This window comes from Oryctolagus cuniculus, chromosome 21 (genome assembly GCF_964237555.1).
Source record: "Oryctolagus cuniculus chromosome 21, mOryCun1.1, whole genome shotgun sequence".
NCBI classification, from domain to species: Eukaryota; Metazoa; Chordata; class Mammalia; order Lagomorpha; family Leporidae; genus Oryctolagus; species Oryctolagus cuniculus.
Window position 1 is genome coordinate 23824170 of NC_091452.1, and position 18733 is coordinate 23842902.

The 18733-nt window shown below is 60.1% G+C and overlaps 1 protein-coding gene across 7 annotated transcripts; it reads right to left on the bottom strand.

Annotated features, from left to right (window-relative positions):
- Positions 1–2864: 2864 nt before the first annotated feature.
- Positions 2865–17749, bottom strand: LOC103351708 (galactosylceramide sulfotransferase). 7 transcript variants are annotated; one of them, XM_051826511.2, is made up of 4 exons: positions 15942–16831; positions 10080–10238; positions 5533–5675; positions 2865–4335 (listed from the first exon to the last, which is right to left on the bottom strand). In XM_051826511.2, the coding sequence occupies exons 1-4, from the start codon at positions 15995–15997 to the stop codon at positions 3215–3217; spliced, it is 1479 nt and encodes a 492-aa protein (XP_051682471.2). In that variant the 5' UTR covers positions 15998–16831; the 3' UTR covers positions 2865–3214. The 7 variants fall into 7 exon arrangements, with proteins under 7 accessions (XP_051682471.2, XP_051682473.1, XP_051682476.1 ...); XM_051826513.2 differs by lacking the exons at positions 10080–10238; positions 15942–16831 and adding an exon at positions 17571–17749 and having other exon boundaries at positions 2865–4376; XM_051826516.2 differs by lacking the exons at positions 10080–10238; positions 15942–16831 and adding an exon at positions 17571–17745 and having other exon boundaries at positions 2865–4373.
- Between the last annotated feature and the right edge of the window lie 984 nt (positions 17750–18733).

The following is an 18733-nucleotide window of genomic DNA, read 5'->3' on the forward strand; positions in this document are numbered from 1 at the left end:
CTCTCTCTGTGTAAGTGACTTTCAAATAAATAAATCTTAAAAAATAATTGCTTTGTGATGTCCACATCCCAAGTGACAAATCAACCACCACGCCAAATGCCGCCCCCACCTCTAACTCTTAGGAAAAAGAGTAGTGGATTACGGCCCACGAATGACCCCATTGTGATTTGATTGCATTGCCAAAGACTCCATCTCCAAACAAGGTCACGGTCAGAGGAACTCCACGTCTGGGGGGACGTGATTCCGTCTGCAACAGACAGGAACAGGTGATGCTACTGCGGGAGGACACAGCCATGATGCCTGTTTGCTTTTCTCACATCCAGCTCAGAAGCCTGGCCGCTGTGGGTGTCGCCAGTCTCAGGGGGCTGGAGATGGCACAAGGCCCTCTGCTGCCCAGGTGTAGTAAGAGCAGTCTGGCTGCCTCAGGCTGCCAGCAGGAAGCCCCAACCCAGCCCAGGCACATCCTTTTCCAGTCCTGAGGCTTCTGCAAGCTTTGAGCCCTTGCTGGGTGTCAGGTTGGTCTGAGTGTGTCTCCCGCCTGGCTCTCTGAGGCTAGCCTGCAGCTCAGGTGGTCTTGGTCAGCCTCTTGGGGACACGGGGGAGGGGGGGGGAGGCAATCACGCCTGTTCCTGCACGGCTTGGAGCTGGGGCTCCTTATTAAGATGTTAATTCTGTTGATAAGCGAGTTAATGGCTGCTACACTCTTAGAGCAGAGCAGGCTGATTGTAAGGGCAATGAAGTCGTTTGTATTCTTGGCACCTGTTGTCTGCCAGATTTGTTTTTCTTGGTTCCCTAAGGGCCAAAAACAGCAATGAATAATTTAAGGAGATTAGCATTGGCATGATATGAGAGTCCTCAAACCCAGGATATTATTATATTGCACAGTAAGTTACAGCTAATCTTCTTTTAAAAAAGATTTATTTTACTTATTTGAAAGACAGAGTTACAGAGAGAGAGCCAGAGAGAGGTCCTCTGTCTGCTGGTTCACTCCCCGGATGCCCTAACAGCCAGAGCTGAGCCGATTGAAGCCAGGAGCCTCCTCCAGTCCTCCCACATGGGCACAGGGGCCCAAGAACCTAGGCCATCCCCCACTGCTTTCCCAGGCCCCAGCAGAGAGAGCTGGATCAGAAGTGGAGCAGCCAGGACTCGAATCGACCGGCGCCCATATGGGATGCCGGCTCTGCTGCTGGCGGCTTTACCCGCTACACCACAGGGCCAGCTGCCTGCAAGGGTGTTCTAGTCACAGAGGTGAAGGCTGTGGCCCCCAGGGACCAGAGGGGTCAAATCATGCCCCAAGGGTGACCAGCTGGTCCTGGGTTCCCAGGACTGTGGGACTTCTAGTGCTAAAACCAGCGCATTGTTGAAATCCTGGTGTGGTCTCCCCTACCCTGCTGGGGCCAGAAGCTCACCTACAAGCCGGGTGAGGGGTTGATGGCTAAGTAATGCCAGTTTCAATTCTGGCTTTGGCACGGTTTGCTGTGTTACTTTGTGGGGGTCACTTAACCTCTCTGAGATTTCATCCACGAAGCAGAGAGGGTGTAGATCATCAGAGAAGGCGTGCACTCACTTGGCCTTGAACTTGGCACAAGTAGGTCTCAAAACAGGAGGAGCTCGGCTGTAGTTTCTGCCAATCAGGCCTGATTCACAACCTGACAATCCCGTAACCCTCTGGACAGGCCCCTGGTGCCCCCAGGGTGCTGTAGGAACCGAGCCAGGGGCTTCCCCTCGCTGCCCCCTCACTCCCCGTGTGCCCTGGGTGCCTGGCCGTGAGCTCTAGGGTGCCTGGCCATCTCGCTGGTGGCCAAATGCATGGGGACAGCGCAGGAGCGGGGGCACCGCAGGCATAAGGCGGCCACCACATACTTTTGGCTCAATTGTACTGGATTTCAGGGTAGAAGAGCGTGGGTGGGGATGGAGGGCAGAAGTGGGCAGGGCTGGGGGAGGGGCCTGCAGGGGCCAGAGGGGCACCGGGCACGTGAAAGGATTCAGGCCCCCAGGCAGCCGTGCGAGCCCTGGGCCCGCTGCGCCCTGCCTCGTGACCTTGGGGAGTGCCCGGCCTCCGGGAAGGTCGATTCCCGCGTCTGTGAAACAGGGTTGTGGTTGTGCCTGCGCAAAGGCAGCCTGGGCCCAGGGCTGCTGCCCAGTGACCGCCTGCGGCTCGCTCGCTCGCTCGCTCGCTCTCTCGCACACACAGGCACAGACGTGGGCCTGATCAGGCCAGTGTCCCCTTCCCCCGTCTCTGCTCCAGCCCCACCACTTCCATACCTCAGGGGCCACAGTAACCGGCCCCACCACACTGAGCTCTGGGAAGATGGGTTGAGATGCCACCCGCCAGGGCCCCAGCCTAACGCTGGGATGATCACATGACCTCACACACTGACACACACACACACACACAGAGCCACACACACGACTATACACCACACACAAGCACACAACCAAACACAGCCACACACATGAAAGCCCACAACCACATACACACTGCACACAACCGCACACACTACACACTGCCATCAAACACAGCCGCACAGGAATGCCCACAACCACATACAACCCTACAACCACACACACTGCACGCAACTGCACATACAGCCACAAACAAAACTATATACCACACGCAAGCACACAGCCACACACAAATGCCCACAACCACACTCAAGCCTACAACCACACACACACTGCACGCAACCACACATCACAGCACGCACACAACCCCCCACACCCACGCACCATCTCCCGGGGTTGGCAGCTCGCGGCTGCCCCTGCCACACCCAGGTCTTCCGCGTGGGCACGCACCGGCACCACTGCCTGCTCCCGGGGTTCCCCCAGCCCAGGGCCCCTCCAGTCACCACCGCTGAGGCCGCTTACCAAAAACACATCAAATTCTTTACTTCTGAGGGCTCCCCTTTAAGGGGAGGCAGGAAATAGAACATTCTTTTTTGTGGGTTTTTTTTTTTTTTGGAGGCTTTAATAATAATAAAAAATGACATAATTAGTCAAATACTGATGTCGGTTAGGCCCTCTCGGTGTGCGGTGGGCCCAGTCCTGGCCGGCTGTGTCCCCCACGAGAGCCCCCTCTCAGCCCCGGGGGATCCGGGGTGGCACCAGGAGGGGCAGGGGGAGGCCGGCACCAGCAGGTGGCTGCCCAGCGCTCTGGCAGTGCGCATGCGCGCTGGGGGCGGGCGACCCAGCGCGCAGGCAGTGGTGGTGACGGTCACCACCGCAGAAAGTCCCGGATGAGCTTCCAGAGCTTGGTGACCCACAGGTTGACCCCGAGGTCCATCAGGTACTGGATCTCGGGCGTGAGCATGCGCCGGCAGAGCTGCGCGTGCCGCGGCCCGATGCTCTTCTTGAGGTTGTAGCCCAGGATGGACTTGGCGCCCAGGGGCTGCCAGGGCTGCATGGCCTCGTCCTGGATGGCGGCGGCGTCCACGGGCTGGCCGCCGTCGATGCAGATGCGCCGCATGCGCTCGTTGGCGCAGCGCAGCGCGGCCACCTCGCGCGCCATGCGCTCGCGCCCGAAGGCCTCCACCTTGCGCCAGAAGCTGGCGTTGAAGTGGCGGTAGAGGCGCGCGTCCAGCATGTTCCAGGCGGTGGCGCGGCGGTAGAGCTCGCCCGAGAGGCGCGGCACGGGCGAGTCGCGGCGCGCGTTGAGCTTGAAGTACAGCACGTCCTCCAGCTCCCAGCACAGCAGCTCCTTGAGCAGCACGAGCGACTCGTCGAAGTACTCCTGCAGCAGCACCAGGTGGAAGCGGCGCTCCACCTCCAGGATGTGCTCCTGCACCTGCGGGCTGCGCGGGTCCAGGCTGCTGTCGTAGCCCAGGTCGAAGAAGAGCAGGTTGCGCAGGTAGTGCGCGTTGTAGCCGCCGGGGTCGTAGTAGCGCTCGGGGTCCCGCAGGAACTCGGCCAGCTTGTCGCCGCCCGACAGCTTCCAGGTGAGCGGCACCACGGGCCCGAAGTAGTGGAAGGAGGACTCGAAGAGGCGCGCGGGGTCGCGCAGCACCGTGATGAAGGTGGCGTTGGGCGGCACCAGGCCGCGCACCTCGTCGTAGTGGAAGCGCATGTGGTTGCAGATGATGTTGAAGCAGGCGCCGGGCCGGTAGTCCTGCACCAGGCTGCGCGCGAAGAAGGCCGGGTAGTCGAAGTCGTTGCGGCCGTTGGGGAAGGCGAAGCGCAGCCCGTGTTTCTGGCCGAAGCGGAACAAGATGTTGAGCAGCGTGCTGCTGGCCGTCTTGTGCGTCTTCATGAACACGATGTCCCGGCGCGGCCGGCAGCCGCCCGAGCCGTTGGAGGCGCTCCCCGCGGGCGGCGGCGCGGTGGGCGGCTCTGGCTCACCTGGGGGCGGGGAGCAGGGTGCTGAGGCCTCCGGGGTCCTGCTGGGGACAGGGCGGTGGGGGAGGGAGAGCGCCTCAGAGGCTGCGGGGTGCGGGGGGGGGGTAGGTTGGGGTGGGGGCTGGGCTCTGCCAGTGAGGCTGCTGGGGAGGGACAGTGGTGGCGAGGGAGCTGGCAAGAGGGCGGGGGACGTTGTGGTGCAGAGGGTTAAGGCACCACCCGGGACACCAGCATCCCACAGGAGCGCCGGTTCGAGTCCCGGCCGCTCCACTTCCGATCCAGCAGCTCCCTGCTAATGCGCCTGGGAAAGCAGTGGAAGGTGACCCAATCCTTGGGCCCCTGCACCCACGTGGGAGACCAGGATGGAAGTCCTGGCTCCTGGCAGCCGCCTGGCCCAGCCCGAGACGCTGTGGACATTTGGAGACTGAACCAGCAGATGGAAGAGCTGTCTCTCTCTCTCTCTCTCTCTCTCTCTCTCTGTACTCTTTCAAACAAATAAAAATCTTAAAAAGAGCTGGGATGGGCGCACGGCATGGGCCTGGACCCAGCCTGGGTGCCCAAGCCAGTGGTTTCTCCTCGCTGGTCTCAGTTTCATCATCTGAGAAATGGGGGCAGACACGGGCCCTGTCTGGACTGTGGCTGTGAGAGCCACGTAAGGCGAGGCACGGGGGCTCTTGTCTCATTCAAAGCCACAGCACTGTCCTATATCAGGTTGCACCATGGGAAATGCCCTCTTGTAGGCTGACGGTACTCAGACACCAGCCCCTTCCCCTCATTCGATTTAACATCAGCAACCCAAGGGCCCCGGCTCTGCCTGGTCTACACTGGGCAGCCCTGCGAGGAGGGGGCACAGCCTGCTGGCTAGGACCTGGGTCCCGGGTCACCGAATCCAGGGCCCTGTGCCAGCTGAGTGCTCTTGGGCCCAAGTCACCCCCGCGGTGGCCCCAGTGCAGCCTCAGAGCCCCGTGCCCCTGTCTGCGGGCAGTGGGCATGCTTCTGCTGCACAAGACAAGGCGCTGTCACTGTGCCCATTTCACAGATGGGTACAATGAGTACTCATCTGGGTCGTGCCCTGGCTGGTACTCCTGTCGGGCACAGCGTGGTACAGGGCGCGGGAAGAGGGGCACTGAGGGGGTGAGCGGTCTCGGGGCCCCGCCCACGCCCATCCGCCCACCCTCGGTCCCCCGCCGGGCCACTCACGCGGAGGCCAGGCCGGCGTGCAGCGGGGGGACGGCGTAGGAGTAGAGCAGCAGCAGGAAGCTGGTGAACAGCGCGCCCAGCACCAGCCCCTTGGCCATGGATTCCCAGCGCTTCTTCGGCGGCGGCGGCGGCATCTCAGGCACCTGTAGGGGGCGGCACGGGGCGGCACAAGCGTCAGGATCCGGGGCCTTGGGAGCTCCCGCCGGCAGGGGGCGCAGCAGGGCTCTGCCTGTGTCTGCTCCATCAGGGCCAGAGATGCCCTGGCCAGCTAGGCAGAGAACCACGTGCGGGAGAGACGGCCACGGGGCTGCAGGCAGAGGCTGGGGAAGGGGCGCGGACCAAGCGCAGTTTTCATTTCTGAGCCGGGTGGGAGCAGCCGGGAGACCTTACCTTATTGTTCATGCCCTTTAGGGTTCCCTAATGAAACAGGTTAAAGCCGGATCCTCTTCCCCGGAACGCCCAGCCTCCTCCTTTGTCTCCTGTCCAAGGGAGGGGCTGGGGCATCTCCTCTCTCTGCAGGGGCCCCTGAGCCGTTGGGGGCTTTAGCAGCAGCAGTTGGGGAAACTGAGGCTCAGTATAATAAGCAGTGTGGGTTCTGGCCACAGAGCAGGCCAGGCCTCTGCCCACGCACACACATTGCCGGCAGCTCAGTCTGCATAGTTAAATTTGAATTTCTGATAGGCAATTGTTTAAAAAAAAAAAAAACTTTTTTGGAGTATAAGTATATCCCACATATTATATGGGATATACTTATACTTAAAAAAATCAATTTTCCATTTTCATCAGATATCCTAAGTGTTGTGATTGCTGTTTGTTTGTTTGGGGGAAGGAGTTCATGGCAGCTCGTTCAGCCCGTGTCCAGGAGACACCCAAATCTTCCACTGTCACTCAGGCAGAGACAAAGCCAGCGCCTGAAACTTTCCACTTCCCTGCTGGCTCATGGGGCACAGGGCCCTGAGCTCCTGCGGCCACAAGAGGTCACGCGTACAGCCCTGTCGCCACACACACACAGCGTGGTCCATCACCACTGTCCCCAGGGGCAGAAGGCAAACCGCCTTGCTGGGGGGAGGGTCCCACACTCCCTGGGAAAGTCACTCACAGCTCCGACAAATTCTTCCCCGGAAATGGGGCCCTCCAGGCACCGCCCCCTCCCGAGCAGCTGGCACCCATGGCTGAGTCCTAGAAATGTCTCCTCCTAGGAGAGAGCTATGTAATCAGGAACGTGGCCTCCTGTGCGGCAACGGGATGCCCCTGCTCACTGTGCAAGGAGGGGCCGGGGTCTGGACTGGGGAGGGTGCGGGACATTTCCAGAAAGCAGTGGTGTGAGAGAAGGCAGGGACAAGGTTCTCTGCCTCCCCACTGGCGCATGGAAACAGTCACCTGTGCAAAGTCACCTGTGTGTGCAAGGGCGGTCACAGCAGCTCAGAAACAAAAAAAAAAAAAAAAAAAAAATCAAGGCTCATCCCATAAATCAAGGCCCATCCCCAGAAGAAAGTCATCTGTAGATACTAAAAAAAAAAACAAGGTTGGGCCGGTATATGAGCTGTCTCTGAGCACTGGTTCGAGTCCCGGCTGCTCCGCTTCCAATCCAGAGCACTGCTAATGCGCCTGGGGAAGCACCAATGTCGGACCGGGATGAAGCTCCTGGCTCCTGGCTTTGGCCTGGCCCAGCCCCAGCCACTGCTACCATTTGTGGGAGTGAACCAGCAGGTGGAAGACCTCTCTCTGTCTCTCCCTCTCTGTAACTCTGCCTTTCAAATAAATACATCTTAAACACAAACAAATTTTTAAAAAAAGCTAAAAACGCACCATGATCTCTTTGTCTGGAAAAAAAGAAAGTTCTAGAACATACGCACCGCACCCCCATACATATATGCATGGAGGTAAACATTCAGATAGGCAGGAAACAGGAACAGGTCGAGTATCCCTTTTCCAATTAGGCTCAGCGGTGTTGCTGAAATATTTGAATTGGGGGCGGGGGGTCAGAGATATTTGCATATTCATAATGAGCTAACTTGGGGAAAGGACCCAAGCGTACACAGAAAATCGATGCACACCATGCACCTCGCACAGTATTTGTAGTGTGCCTGTGTTCGGACTGGGACGTGTCGCACCGAGGTCAGGGCTGGGATTTTCCGTTTTTAGAATTCTTCAGCAAGTCTCGGATTTTGGAACGTTTTAGAGTGGGGAATCTTGGCTTAGGAATGCCCAACCCATAAGAGGTCTATCGGGGATATTTCTATACACGATGCATTTCTGTCACATGACATTTTTTAAAGGCGCATATCTCTTTTAATCAGGAACAAAAAAGGCCATATGTGATACTGAACACATTCACATAATGAAATTATAAAGTTCGCGAGGGGAGGGCAGCCAGCCTGCCATGCTCTGGCCTTGGAGGGGCCTGATGTGGGGGAGGGGCACTTCAGGCCCTGTGCCTTTAGACAAGCTGAGGACCCCGGGGCATTTGCTTCTCATCTGAAAAGCGGAGCAGCTGGGAGCCCCCTGAGCTCTGGGGACCTTCCTGGGAAAGGGCCACACGGCCAGGCACAGAGAGAGTTGCTTGCAGCCCTCCTGGACCCCTGCGGGCAGGCTCCCAGCCCTGGACAAGGAGCACAAACCCACCAGCCACCAACCCGCCCTCCTCCAGCGCTCCTGCCAGCCAGCCTCCCGCCCCCTAGAGGCCCAGCAGAAAACACAGCTAAAGCCAGCCCAGAGCCTAAAACCCAGACTGAGGCCCAGGGCCCCAGTTTCTCTGCTGTTAAAATGGGGGAGGGGCTAGGAATCCCTGGGGCTCCCCCTCTGCACGGCCCAGGGCGCACTCCTGCCCCAGCAGCCCCACTCACCCGGGTGCTTTCCAGAACTCCTGGAGGCTGCTCTGTGGAGACCCTGGGCAGAGGCTGGGCAGCAGGGGGCAGAGCAGCCTCCCGACCACCAATCAGACTTCACCTGGCCCAGCCCAGGTCCGCCCCCTCCCCCGACCCCACACCTGATTACTGGTTCACTCACTTATTTGTTCTACTTGGGCTTCTCCAACCTGGGCACGCCCCTGCTGTGTTCTGGCAGGATACGGGGCATGTGCCAGCCCAGGGGTTCACTTTGCAGCTACTGCTATGAGCCGGGCTTGGGGAGGGGGCTTTTCTAAAGCGTGTGACTGACTGCCAGCCCCTACCCCCACCCCACTGTCGCTCTCACATTGCAAGCTCCAGGAGCTGCATGATTTGCCCGGGGTCAGGAGTTCGAGCCCAGGTCTGTGGACCCTGCAGTCCCCTATTTCCTGCCTGGTCCATGGCCATCCCTGCCAGGTATGTCGCAAGCCCAGAGCAGGGACGGAGGCTGGGTGTGTGCACTGCGAAAGCCCCCATCACAGAAGGCAGAGGCACACAGGGCCAGGGGCGGGCGCAGCAGGGTTTGGCCTTGGTGGGCTGAGCCGGCAGCCGGGAGGAGGGAGAGGAGTCAGAGAGGGGGGCCTTGGTGACTGGTGTCTCCTGTGCTGGCTGGTGGCTTCCTTCCTACCTGGCCTCTGTGACCTTGGCCGTGGAGCTCACCTGCTCTGAGCCTGGGTCTGCTTGTGTGGGCAGAGCCCCTGGGAGTCTGGCCTGAGGGAGAACGGTGCCTTCCGGGGGGTGTACGGCACAGGGAAATTCTATGTGCTCTGTGCTCTGGGAAGATCAATACGATTTAATTATTAATAGTGACAGCAGGGTAATATTATTATCAGCACGCGGGCATGGGAGTACAGAGACTAGTTCCCTCCTAGCTTGCCGGTGACTCATCCTCGGGCTTCCCGGGGCCTGGCACCGCGTGAATGTTTGATGAATGACCCCTGTGACTCCTCATTCAGGATCTACGGTGGCTGGGCTGCCCGGGGCGGGTAGCGTGACTGAGAGGACGCAGCCCCAGGCACCAGCTCTCCCTCCGACACAGGGATCCGGGCATTGCTGTGCGTTCCACACCCAACAGTCCACACGGACGGCGCCCAGTCCCGGGGGTCCCGCAGTCACTCAGTGAACCTGCTCTGCCACCATCGCTGGAACTGTCCTATCCGTCCCCACCGGGGTCCCAGCTGACAGCCCGCGGTCCAAGGCCAACCCAGCGCAGCCCGACCCTCACGGCCTCCAGGTTGAAGAGAGGCAGGGAGGCTGAGCCTCAGAGATGGCAGGGGCACCCTCGACGTCACACAGCACAGCCGAAGCAGAGACAGAGTAGAAGCTGAGTCTCCCGTCTATTTTAACCTTAGTGGTGGCAAGCACGGTGTAGACTGTCCCCTCTGCCAGCCCACTCCATCCATACCCCAGCCACAGCAGCCTCCATCAGTGCACAGACGGCTGGTGGCAGGCCAGGCCCAGCCATCCTCCTGTTCAAGTGCACGAAGTCTCTTTGGGGGAAAGATGAAGAACCAAGATTCGGTTCCTCCATGCTACACACAGGGACACCGAGACCAGGATGGAAAACCTGGGTGGATCACCTCCACCAGGCAGGCCTCCGCCCCCGGGTGTCCTGCTCACCCCCTGAGCCCCGTGCAGGGGAAGAGGGGACACACTCACCTCGGCTGTGGCTGTCCCTTTCCTCTGTCTGCCTGAGCCACGACTCCCAGGCTGCCTCTGGGCACTGGGAGACGGGAGCACTCCAATGACACCCAGCAGCAGGCAGGCTGGCTGGCTCCCTCTCGCTCCAGCGGGTGTGAATATTCATGAGTCCTCTCCCTGGGGAGAGCAGGTGCACCTCAGTACCCTGTAGGTGGTGCCCTGGCCCTCGTCCCCTCCTCCTCCCCTTGCCCCCCACCACTTCCACGGGACAGTAAGGCAGCTTCATTCATCCAAGGGTTCAGCAAACCCAGCGTCCTTGAGCCAAGGACGTGGCAACCGCAGAAGCCCTGCAGAGAGCCCAGGACAGGTTCCAAGGGGAAGGTGGAGGGAGGGACAGCGAGGCGGGAGCTGTGGGGGTGGGGAGGGGGTGGCGGTGCTGCGAGGACACTCATGGAAGTCTCACGGCTGCCCTGTGTGCCAAGCGCCCCCGGTAGCCCACTCCCCAGGTGAAGAAGCCAAGGCTGCAGGAGGAGAAGTCACCTGTCCAAGGTCACACCAGGCTAATAAAGAACAGACCTGCCAGACACAGAGGCTGAAAGATGCAGAGGTACCACAACGAAGAACCGAGGCTGATGCCAAACCTGCAGGGGCCCAGAGCCACGGAGTCAGCCTGGAAGGCTTCCAGGAGGCAGAGTCTCTGACCACAGCTCGAGGGTGGATGAAGCTGGTGAGATTTTACCCCGCGAGTTCAAAACCCCTCATCCAAGAGAGCGCAAGATCCCCACCTGCCGGGCCTGCACCCTGGGGTAAGACAAAGACCCTGGGCCCCCCTGTGCGGGACCAGGGCTGCCTGCCAGTGCTGGGGTCTAGGCAGGAAGGGGCAGGTTCAGGTTCAGGTTCAGGTGTTTTCTCTTGGTTTTGTCCTCTTGTGCCCAGAACACAACACCCCCCACCCCCCACCCCTCCCCGTCTTCCCTTAAGCTTGGTCCCTTGGAAGGTCCTTAGGTCACCGAGGGTGGCCCCCTTGGACAAGAGGAAAGCAGTGTTTGGTGGGACCCTGAATCGGCTCTCGTGAGATGGAGTTGTTACAAAAACCTGAGCCTGGCGCGGGTGTCTGGTGCAGTGGGTAAGACACTGCTTGGGATGCCCGCCTCCCATACTGGAGTGCCTGGGTTCGAGTCCCGGCTCCGCTTCAGGTCCCAGCTTCCCGCTGAAGGGCACCCTGGGAAGGCAGAGGATATGACTCAAGTAGAGGTAGAGCTCCCAGCTCCTGGCTTCAGCCTGGCCCAGCCCCGGCTGTTGTAGGCATTTGGGGCAGGGGATGGGCGGATGGAAGATCTCTCTCTCCCGTTTGGGGGGGCCAATATCGTCATCCATGAATCATATCCCTGTGGGCTGGACATTTTTCCCCCAACTGGGCACACTCGCCCGGGTTCCAGCCTGCAGCATCCGATACTTGCTCCCTCCCGCGGCCCTTCCCAGCCTGGGAGCAGCCCCTCGCCCCCAGCCCCCATGAAAATACCGGAGCTTGGCCCACGGGGATCCGGTGCGGGTCATGCTATGGAGTTGTTTCTTTATCTTGTTTTACCTGCTATCAGGCCTCCTGGGCTGAACCGCATGAAGAGAGCTTTATAGGGGTAAATCATGGGCAGAGCTGGCACCCAGCGGCACGGGCTGGTGCTTTACGAGTGTGGACTCTGAACCGAAAAGGGTTCAGTCCTGAGCGCAGGGCCTGCCTCGGGTGTGTGCCCTGTCATCCTCGCCGCGGAGCGCCCTTTCCCACCCAGTCACCAGGGGAGAGGTGAGACGCTCACCCAAGCAGGGACAGACAGAGCTCTGGCCCTCCCGCCCGTGGCCCGGGTTCGAGCCCTCCTGAGAGCAGTTTCTTGCTAATGAGCACCCTGGGAGGCAGCGGGTGACGGCTCCGGTATTTGGATCCCTGCCAGCTACACGGGAGACTTGGATTAAGATCCTGGCTCCTGGCTTTGGCCTGGCCCAGCCCTGGCTGTTGCATGCATTTAGGGAGTGAACAAGCAGATGGCATCTCTGTCTGTCTCTCTCAAATAAAAAACAAAATTTAAAAAAATTCCAGGCTCACTAAAAAAAAAAAAAATTCAGACAATACAGGAAAGCATAAACAAATTGATTCAGGGCCGGTGCTGTGGCATAGCAGACTATGCCTCCGCCTGAGGCACTGGCATCCCATATGGGCGCCAGTTCAAGTCCCAGCTGCTCCTCTTCCAATCCAGCGTCCTGCTAATGGCCTGGGAAAGCAGCAGAAGATGGCCCAAGTGCCTGGGACCCTGCACCCACTTGGGAGACCTGGAAGCAGCTCCTGGCTTCAGATCAACCCAGCTCCGGCTGTTGTGGCCATTTGGGGAGTGAACCAGCAGGTGGAAGTCCTCTCTTTCTGTCTCTCTCTCTCTCTGTCTATAACTCTGCCTCTCAAATAAATAAGTAAATCTTAAAAAAAAAAAAAAAAAAAAAAAAAAAAAGATGATGATTCAAATAGCCCTATCCCCAGAGGTTGCTGCCATTAAAGTTTTGGTCCGAGCCTTTTTACATTTTCTCTGTCTGTAGCTCCATATAGATAGATTATGGGAGGGATTTCTTTAGGCAGCTTTCTCATTCATTGGCTCATGTCCTCCCAACACCTGCCATGGCCACGGCTGGGCCAGGCTGAAGCTTGGAGCCAGCCAGGAACTCAGCTGGGGCTCCCACATGGGAGGCAGGGACCCAACTACTTGAGCCATCACTGTGGCCTCCCAGCAGGCAGCTGGAACGGAGGCCAGACATGCCCAGGTGGGACAAGGTGTCTTCATGACGACCAGAGCTGGGAGCTCAGGGCTCACGGCACTAGGGGAAGACAGGGGAAACCAAGGGAGTAACTGGGGCTTCCTGGAACACAGAGGAAAACCTGATCAAGCCCGGGTAGGGGATGGCATCAGGGAGACTTCTTGGAGTAGGGGGCTCCCCTGGATGGTGGAAGCTGGCTGCTGTCTTTCCAAATGAGTCCCCTTTATTCCCTGGTCACATGACTAAACTACATTTCCCATCCTCCCTTGCAGTTCAGTGTCCTCATGTGATTGGATTCCGGCCAATGGGGTGTGAGCAGAATGACAGCTGATGAGTTAGGAGGGCGGACCTTCTCTGTGGCTTCCTCTGCCCTGGGGGGAATGAATGGGGTGGTCTCCAAGGGTCTGGAAGTGGAGGTGGTGGGGTGGGGTGGGTGGGACATGAGATGGGAGGAGCCTGGATCTCTGTATCACTGCCTAAGAAACACCCATGGAATTTCAAGAAAATGAGAACTAAATTGCCATTGTGTTAAGCCCTTTGGGACTCCGGGCTTGTCTGTTACAGCACCAGCACTAGCTAATGAGCCTGTGCTGGAATCAACCAGGCAGAGAGAAAAGATGTGCAAAGGCCCCGGGCAATCGGCAAACTCACTCATGTGGCCAGGATGCAGTGTCCACATGCGTGCCAGTAAGAGCTTAGGTGGGCAGGGGAGACCACAGGGGCCAGCGGGGTGTGCAGGGGCCTTGGGAAGTATGCCTACGGGGAGCCTGGGAGGGCTTCAGCCAAGCATTCCTAGCAGGTGACAGATGAGCTGCGGGGCTGGGGAAGGAGTGGAGAAGCGGGCGGACCTGGTGGCTGTCACCCCACCTGTGCAAGTGTGAGAGCACCCGGAGCACGGGGAAGGCAGGGGCGCACAGGAGCCACCTGTAGGCACGGCACGGCACGGCCAGCATCTGGTGGGTCACCAGGTGTCCCGGAGGGGAGGCAGGGGCCGAAGGTGACCCCTTGAGCAGGGGAAGCTGAGAAAGGCTGGGCTTAGTGGTGGGCAGGGGAGGAACGGGCAAGGTCAAGTTCTGTTTTAGAACCTGTTGAGTCTGCGGGATGCATGAGATGCTCCCAGAATGCCCAGAGGCTGGGGGCCACGGGCACAGAGGTGGGATCTGAGGCCACAGGAGTATTTGGAGGCACCAGGAAAAGGGTGCGGGTGGGGAGGATGCCTGCACTCAGGGGAGCAGGTAGGGAAGAGCCTCCCCCCACCCTGCCCCGAGATGCTCAGCGGCACCACCACGGCTCCCCCCATGACCCATCCTCGGCTGATGTGTATAGGCTGAGTGGGCACACACAGGGACAGGGCTCTGGCACAGGAAGTGGGGTGAGGGTGTCCCCCAGCTGTTTCCGGTAGCTGGAGGGAAATCCCATGGGAACATGGAAGGCGCTTTAATAGCGAGACAAAAAGTCTTTCCCTATGGTGACCGCAACTCTTAACAGTTCTCATGGTGCCCATCCCTCGGGCCAGCAGGTGCCCCTGTGTTTGGAGAATAGAAGCCAACAAGAGATCAGAGATGTGTTTGGATTCTCTGATGACATATATGAGGTGCTTCAAAAAGTCGTGGGAAATGGAGTTTAAAAAATTAGGTTTATTTTTCGGTTCCAAAGAAACGGAAATCCGTGCATAGTTTTTTTTTCCATCATGTATATTTTCCACAAACTTTTTGGAGACTCCTCATACACACACACACACACACACTTTTACAAAAAGAGGCTGGATTATTTTGGAGAGCAAATAAGAATAAAGAGTAAAGGCCTTTCCATGATGAACAGCCGCACCTGGCTGGCTGGCAGAGGGACACACGCCAATGTGTGGGTCCGAGCCAACCCCCACCCTCCTGTGTGACCCTGGCGACCCAGCTGCCGTCTCTGAACCTCAGTGGGGAAGGGGTAGCAGGGGCCTGGCAGAGATCTGGAAGCTTCCGCACTCTGAACCCCTCTCCAGTGCCATGCTGGGGCCGAGATGGGGAGGACCGCCCGGGGGCGGGGCGATGCAGCGGGACCCCAACTTGCTGACTCCCAGGCCCACCTCCGAATGGCCCCTTGACGGGACACAGGAGTGCCAGGTGGTACGAGGCCTGGCAGCCGAAGGAGGGCAATGTTCTTCGATGAGTCACAGAGTTCTTTTTGATCTCGCAGGGTCACCCTCTGCTCTTACAAAGGGCAGTCACACACACACACACACACACACACACACACCCATGAGCTCAATGGACCCTCTCGGTGGCCTCTGCTGGACCCACGGGACGGGGACGGAGCAGGGAGCAGGGTGAGAGGATGGAGGGCTTGTAGAGGGGCTCAATGCCCAGGCTAGAAGGAGGGGGAGTCTATGCTTTGCCCACCAGCAAAATCATTGCCTCTCCAGGTGGCAGATTCGAGCAAGCGACCCCTAGCTGCGGAGTGGTAAGTCACAGGCTCACTCCCCTAAAGCCAGCGGCTTCTTCCCAGGCACCCAAACCCTGGATTTCATTCTCTCTCCTTTATAACATGCCTGAAATAGTTTCCAAAGAACGGCGATGGTACTTCTCTGCATATACCAGGGGGTAGCACTAGGCAGGTTTTTATGCACTACTGGATGGGCACACCCTCTGCTGGGCACCTTGTTAGGAGCTGGTCACGAATCTGTTCTACCACTCCCCAGTGGGGCGACTTTGGGCAAGTGACTTCTCTAGGCTCAGCCTGCTGCCTAAAATGAAAGGACAGAGACGCTGGTTCAGGCTTGCCACAAGGATCAGATGGCGCTGGCATACGCTCGGTGCCGTGCCTGCTGATGGCTATGGTCCCCCCAGGTCCGCACCCGGCCCAGGGAAGCAGGATCCGCCAGTGCAGACTCCTGGAGGGCCACGCACCCGTGCGTCCCACATCCGACTCCAGGAGCCCCAACCCTCGTATCTCACATCCCACAAAACTGAGACCCGGCTGGGGCTTGGGGGGTCAGGACACTGCGCCAGCCAGGTCTGGGGGAGCCCAAGCCATACCTGACCTCTGCTCTGTACCCTCCGGGCCCCCACATCCTCCTGCTGTGTCACCTCTCACCTGGCGATTGCAGCGGGTCCCCAGCCCTGTGAGTTCCGTGGGTACCTCTGCTCCATTCTGCCCTGCCCTGCCCGGAGCCCTGTAGGGCTCCCCAAAGGGGCTGTCCTCACTCCTCACCCAGTCAGAGCAAAGCAGCAGCCCCAGAGAAGCCTGCCTCCATGCCCAGAATTCCTCTATCCGTGCCGCCTTCTCCTGGGTTAATCATTGCCTTCCTCCTTGGGTGGCACACTCAATCCCTGGGAGCCCGGCGGGAGGGGACATGCTCCCCTCTCTGGCTGGGGCAGCTGGAGAGCCCTGGGCTGGCAGGGGCAGGGGATGCAGGGTAAGCAGGTGTGCTTTGTCCACGGGGCGCTTCCTCCAGGCAGCACTCTGCCCGAGCGAGAAGCGGGGATTGAAGCAGCTGGGAACAGGGCTCCTGTTGTCTCTGCTCCCGGGGTAGCAACCGGCCCAGCCCCCGAGTGTCAGGCGGAGCTGGGAGCCAGGGTGGCAAGGGGGGAGGGGTCCCAAGCTGGGTGTTTGGGGGTAGCCCAGGCACACACAAGAGGCCAGGACCTCAGAGGGGCAGAGAGGTCCTGAGAGAGGGCCCCAGCGCAAGACCCCTGTGATTCGGAGCCCATCTAACCACCTCTGCCCTGTCACAAGTCCCCAAATGTCCCCGTGCCTCAGTGTCCCTCTCTGGATAATGGGAATAAGTAGCAAAAATGCCTCCTCCCTGCAGTACAGGGACCCTGCTGGCACAGGCTTGTCCTCCTCTGTTTCCTACGTGATCCTGAACAACCTCACCTCCTCTGGGCCTCCCGCCCCCCACGCCAGGAAAGCAAGGGGTGGATTTTTCTGGGCTGGACCGTCCTCCACACCTCTTTCCTCTCCAGGATTTCCATGGCACCTGTCACCACGGCAACCAGGGGGATCGGGTGTCAGGCCGGCTGCCCTCCCTCCCTCCCCGGTGTGGGTTACAGCAGCCAGATGTGCACTGGGGCAGCCGGGGAAGGGAGGCCACAGCTATGTTCTACTGTGCCCAAGGATCTGGCCTGGGACCCAGGGGCAGACGGACCAGGCCCCGCCTCCCCGGCACTAGCCCAGGAAGCAGGCACCTGAGGGGTTTCCCAGGGCACCCCTCCTGGATACCAGGGTTTGTCCCCTAAGCCTCTCCTTGGTGGCCTTGCTCCCTCTGGGGGTTCAGGGCGGGGCCTTTCCCAAGCAAAGGGGTCCATCCCTTCTCCGGGACCCCCTTCCACCATGGGATGGTGGGGAGAGGGAGATCCCTGCCCCTCCTCCCCAGGTTCAGGCCACAAGGGCCAAGATTAATCATTAATGGGTGCTGCTCTCCAGCTGGGCCCAGCAGCCGGCTTTCTCCAGCACCACCCACCACACCTTCAGGGACTGGGGAAACCCCGGAAAGTGGAAAGCCAGGGAGGAAAAACCAAGGGTAGCCGGCACCAGCCCGCGGGGGCCTCCCTGGCCCCTTGGGACCACCCCCTGGCCTTGGCAGGGGCGCCTGGCTCCGAGAGCAGTGGCGGGCCCTTCTGCCATGCAAGCTGCCCCAATCTGCAGGATAGGCAGGGTTGCTGAGCGGGTAGACTGAGGCAGGGCGCAAGCGGGTGGTGGGGGCTGGATCCCAGGACGTACCTTGTCTCTGTCCTCCTCCGGCTCAGCGTGGCTGACTCGGCCCCGGGCCGCGCGGCCCGGGCGCTCACTGGGCGGCGGGGCTCACCCGCCCGGGGTTCCCACTCAGCCAGGCCTGGTCCATGCCCCCGCCCCGCCGCCGCCGCGCCAGCTCCGGGGCAGGTGCGGCCGCCAGCTCAGCCCGCCTGCGGCGCTCCGGCCAATAGGCGCCCCGGGCCCTGGCCCCCTCCCGGACCGGTCCCAGCCCCTGCGCGCTCGCCCAGGACGCACAGAAGCCGCATTCAGCGCGCCAGGGCGCACAGCCGCGCCCCCGCCGCCTGCCCAACAAGGCCCGTTTGTCCCCAACGCGCCAACGGGGCCATTGTCCTGCCGTCTCTCTGGCTCTGCCGAGCCCCCAGCCTCGTTCGGGGACTCGAGGGTGCCTGGGCCGTGGTGGTGGTGGGGTGGGGAGCCGCTCACAGCTCTGGGGATGAGGCCGCAGGACAAGAGGCTTAACTTTTGGTGGGGAGACTTGAGGATCCAATGGAAGGTATGGCGTCCTGCTCCGGGCCAGTGCAAGCTGGGGACACTGTTGGCACCCATAGGATGGGGATGTGCCAGGAACCCTGAAGGGAGCTGAGCTGGCCGGCCACTAAGGGGTCTCAGCAGAGCCCGCCTCTCCAGGGCACACACCAAGGCGGAGAGCAAGGCTGTAGGATGTGGGTGCCCCATCCGCACCCTTCTCCAGGTCCGGGCTGGGCCTTTTCTCTCTCACCCAAGAGCCAGGATGCCTGCCTGCAGCCAGGATTCCTGGGCTCCGGCTGTGGGCAGTAAGCACTCAGCTGGCCACCCGTGGAGCCTGGGCCACATCAGGGCCGCGCTGCCCCCGCCATCCCGGGGCAAATTCCACATCAGCATGGCTGCCAGGCGTCCCTATCTGATGGGCCTGCTCTCCGGCCCTGCCCCCGGGCAGCCTGGGCCATCCCCCAGGTCCCTGCCTCAGTGGGCACGCCCGAGAGGGCATGAGGCACAGCCCTCTGTTCCCAGATGTGCGAGGCTCGGCCGGGATGGGAACCTGGGCACCCTGCTTCCCACAGAGCCTGCCAGCCCTCCCAGCTCTCCCTTGCACAGGCTGGACCTGCAGCCACTGTCCCAAACCATTCTCCGCCTATAGGGAGACAGGCAAG

Excerpts from the sequence above, each read along its gene's own strand:
- LOC103351708 (XM_051826511.2), bottom strand. The coding sequence starts at position 15,997 with ATGGAGCAGAGGTACCCACGGAACTCACAGGGCTGGGGACCCGCTGCA. Across the intron at positions 10,239-15,941 it reads GGACCCGCTGCAATCGCCAG|GGAGAGGACTCATGAATATT; the intron begins GTGAGAGGTGAC and ends TGCTCTCCCCAG. Across the intron at positions 4,336-5,532 it reads CACGCCGGCCTGGCCTCCGC|GTGAGCCAGAGCCGCCCACC; the intron begins GTGAGTGGCCCG and ends CCCCGCCCCCAG.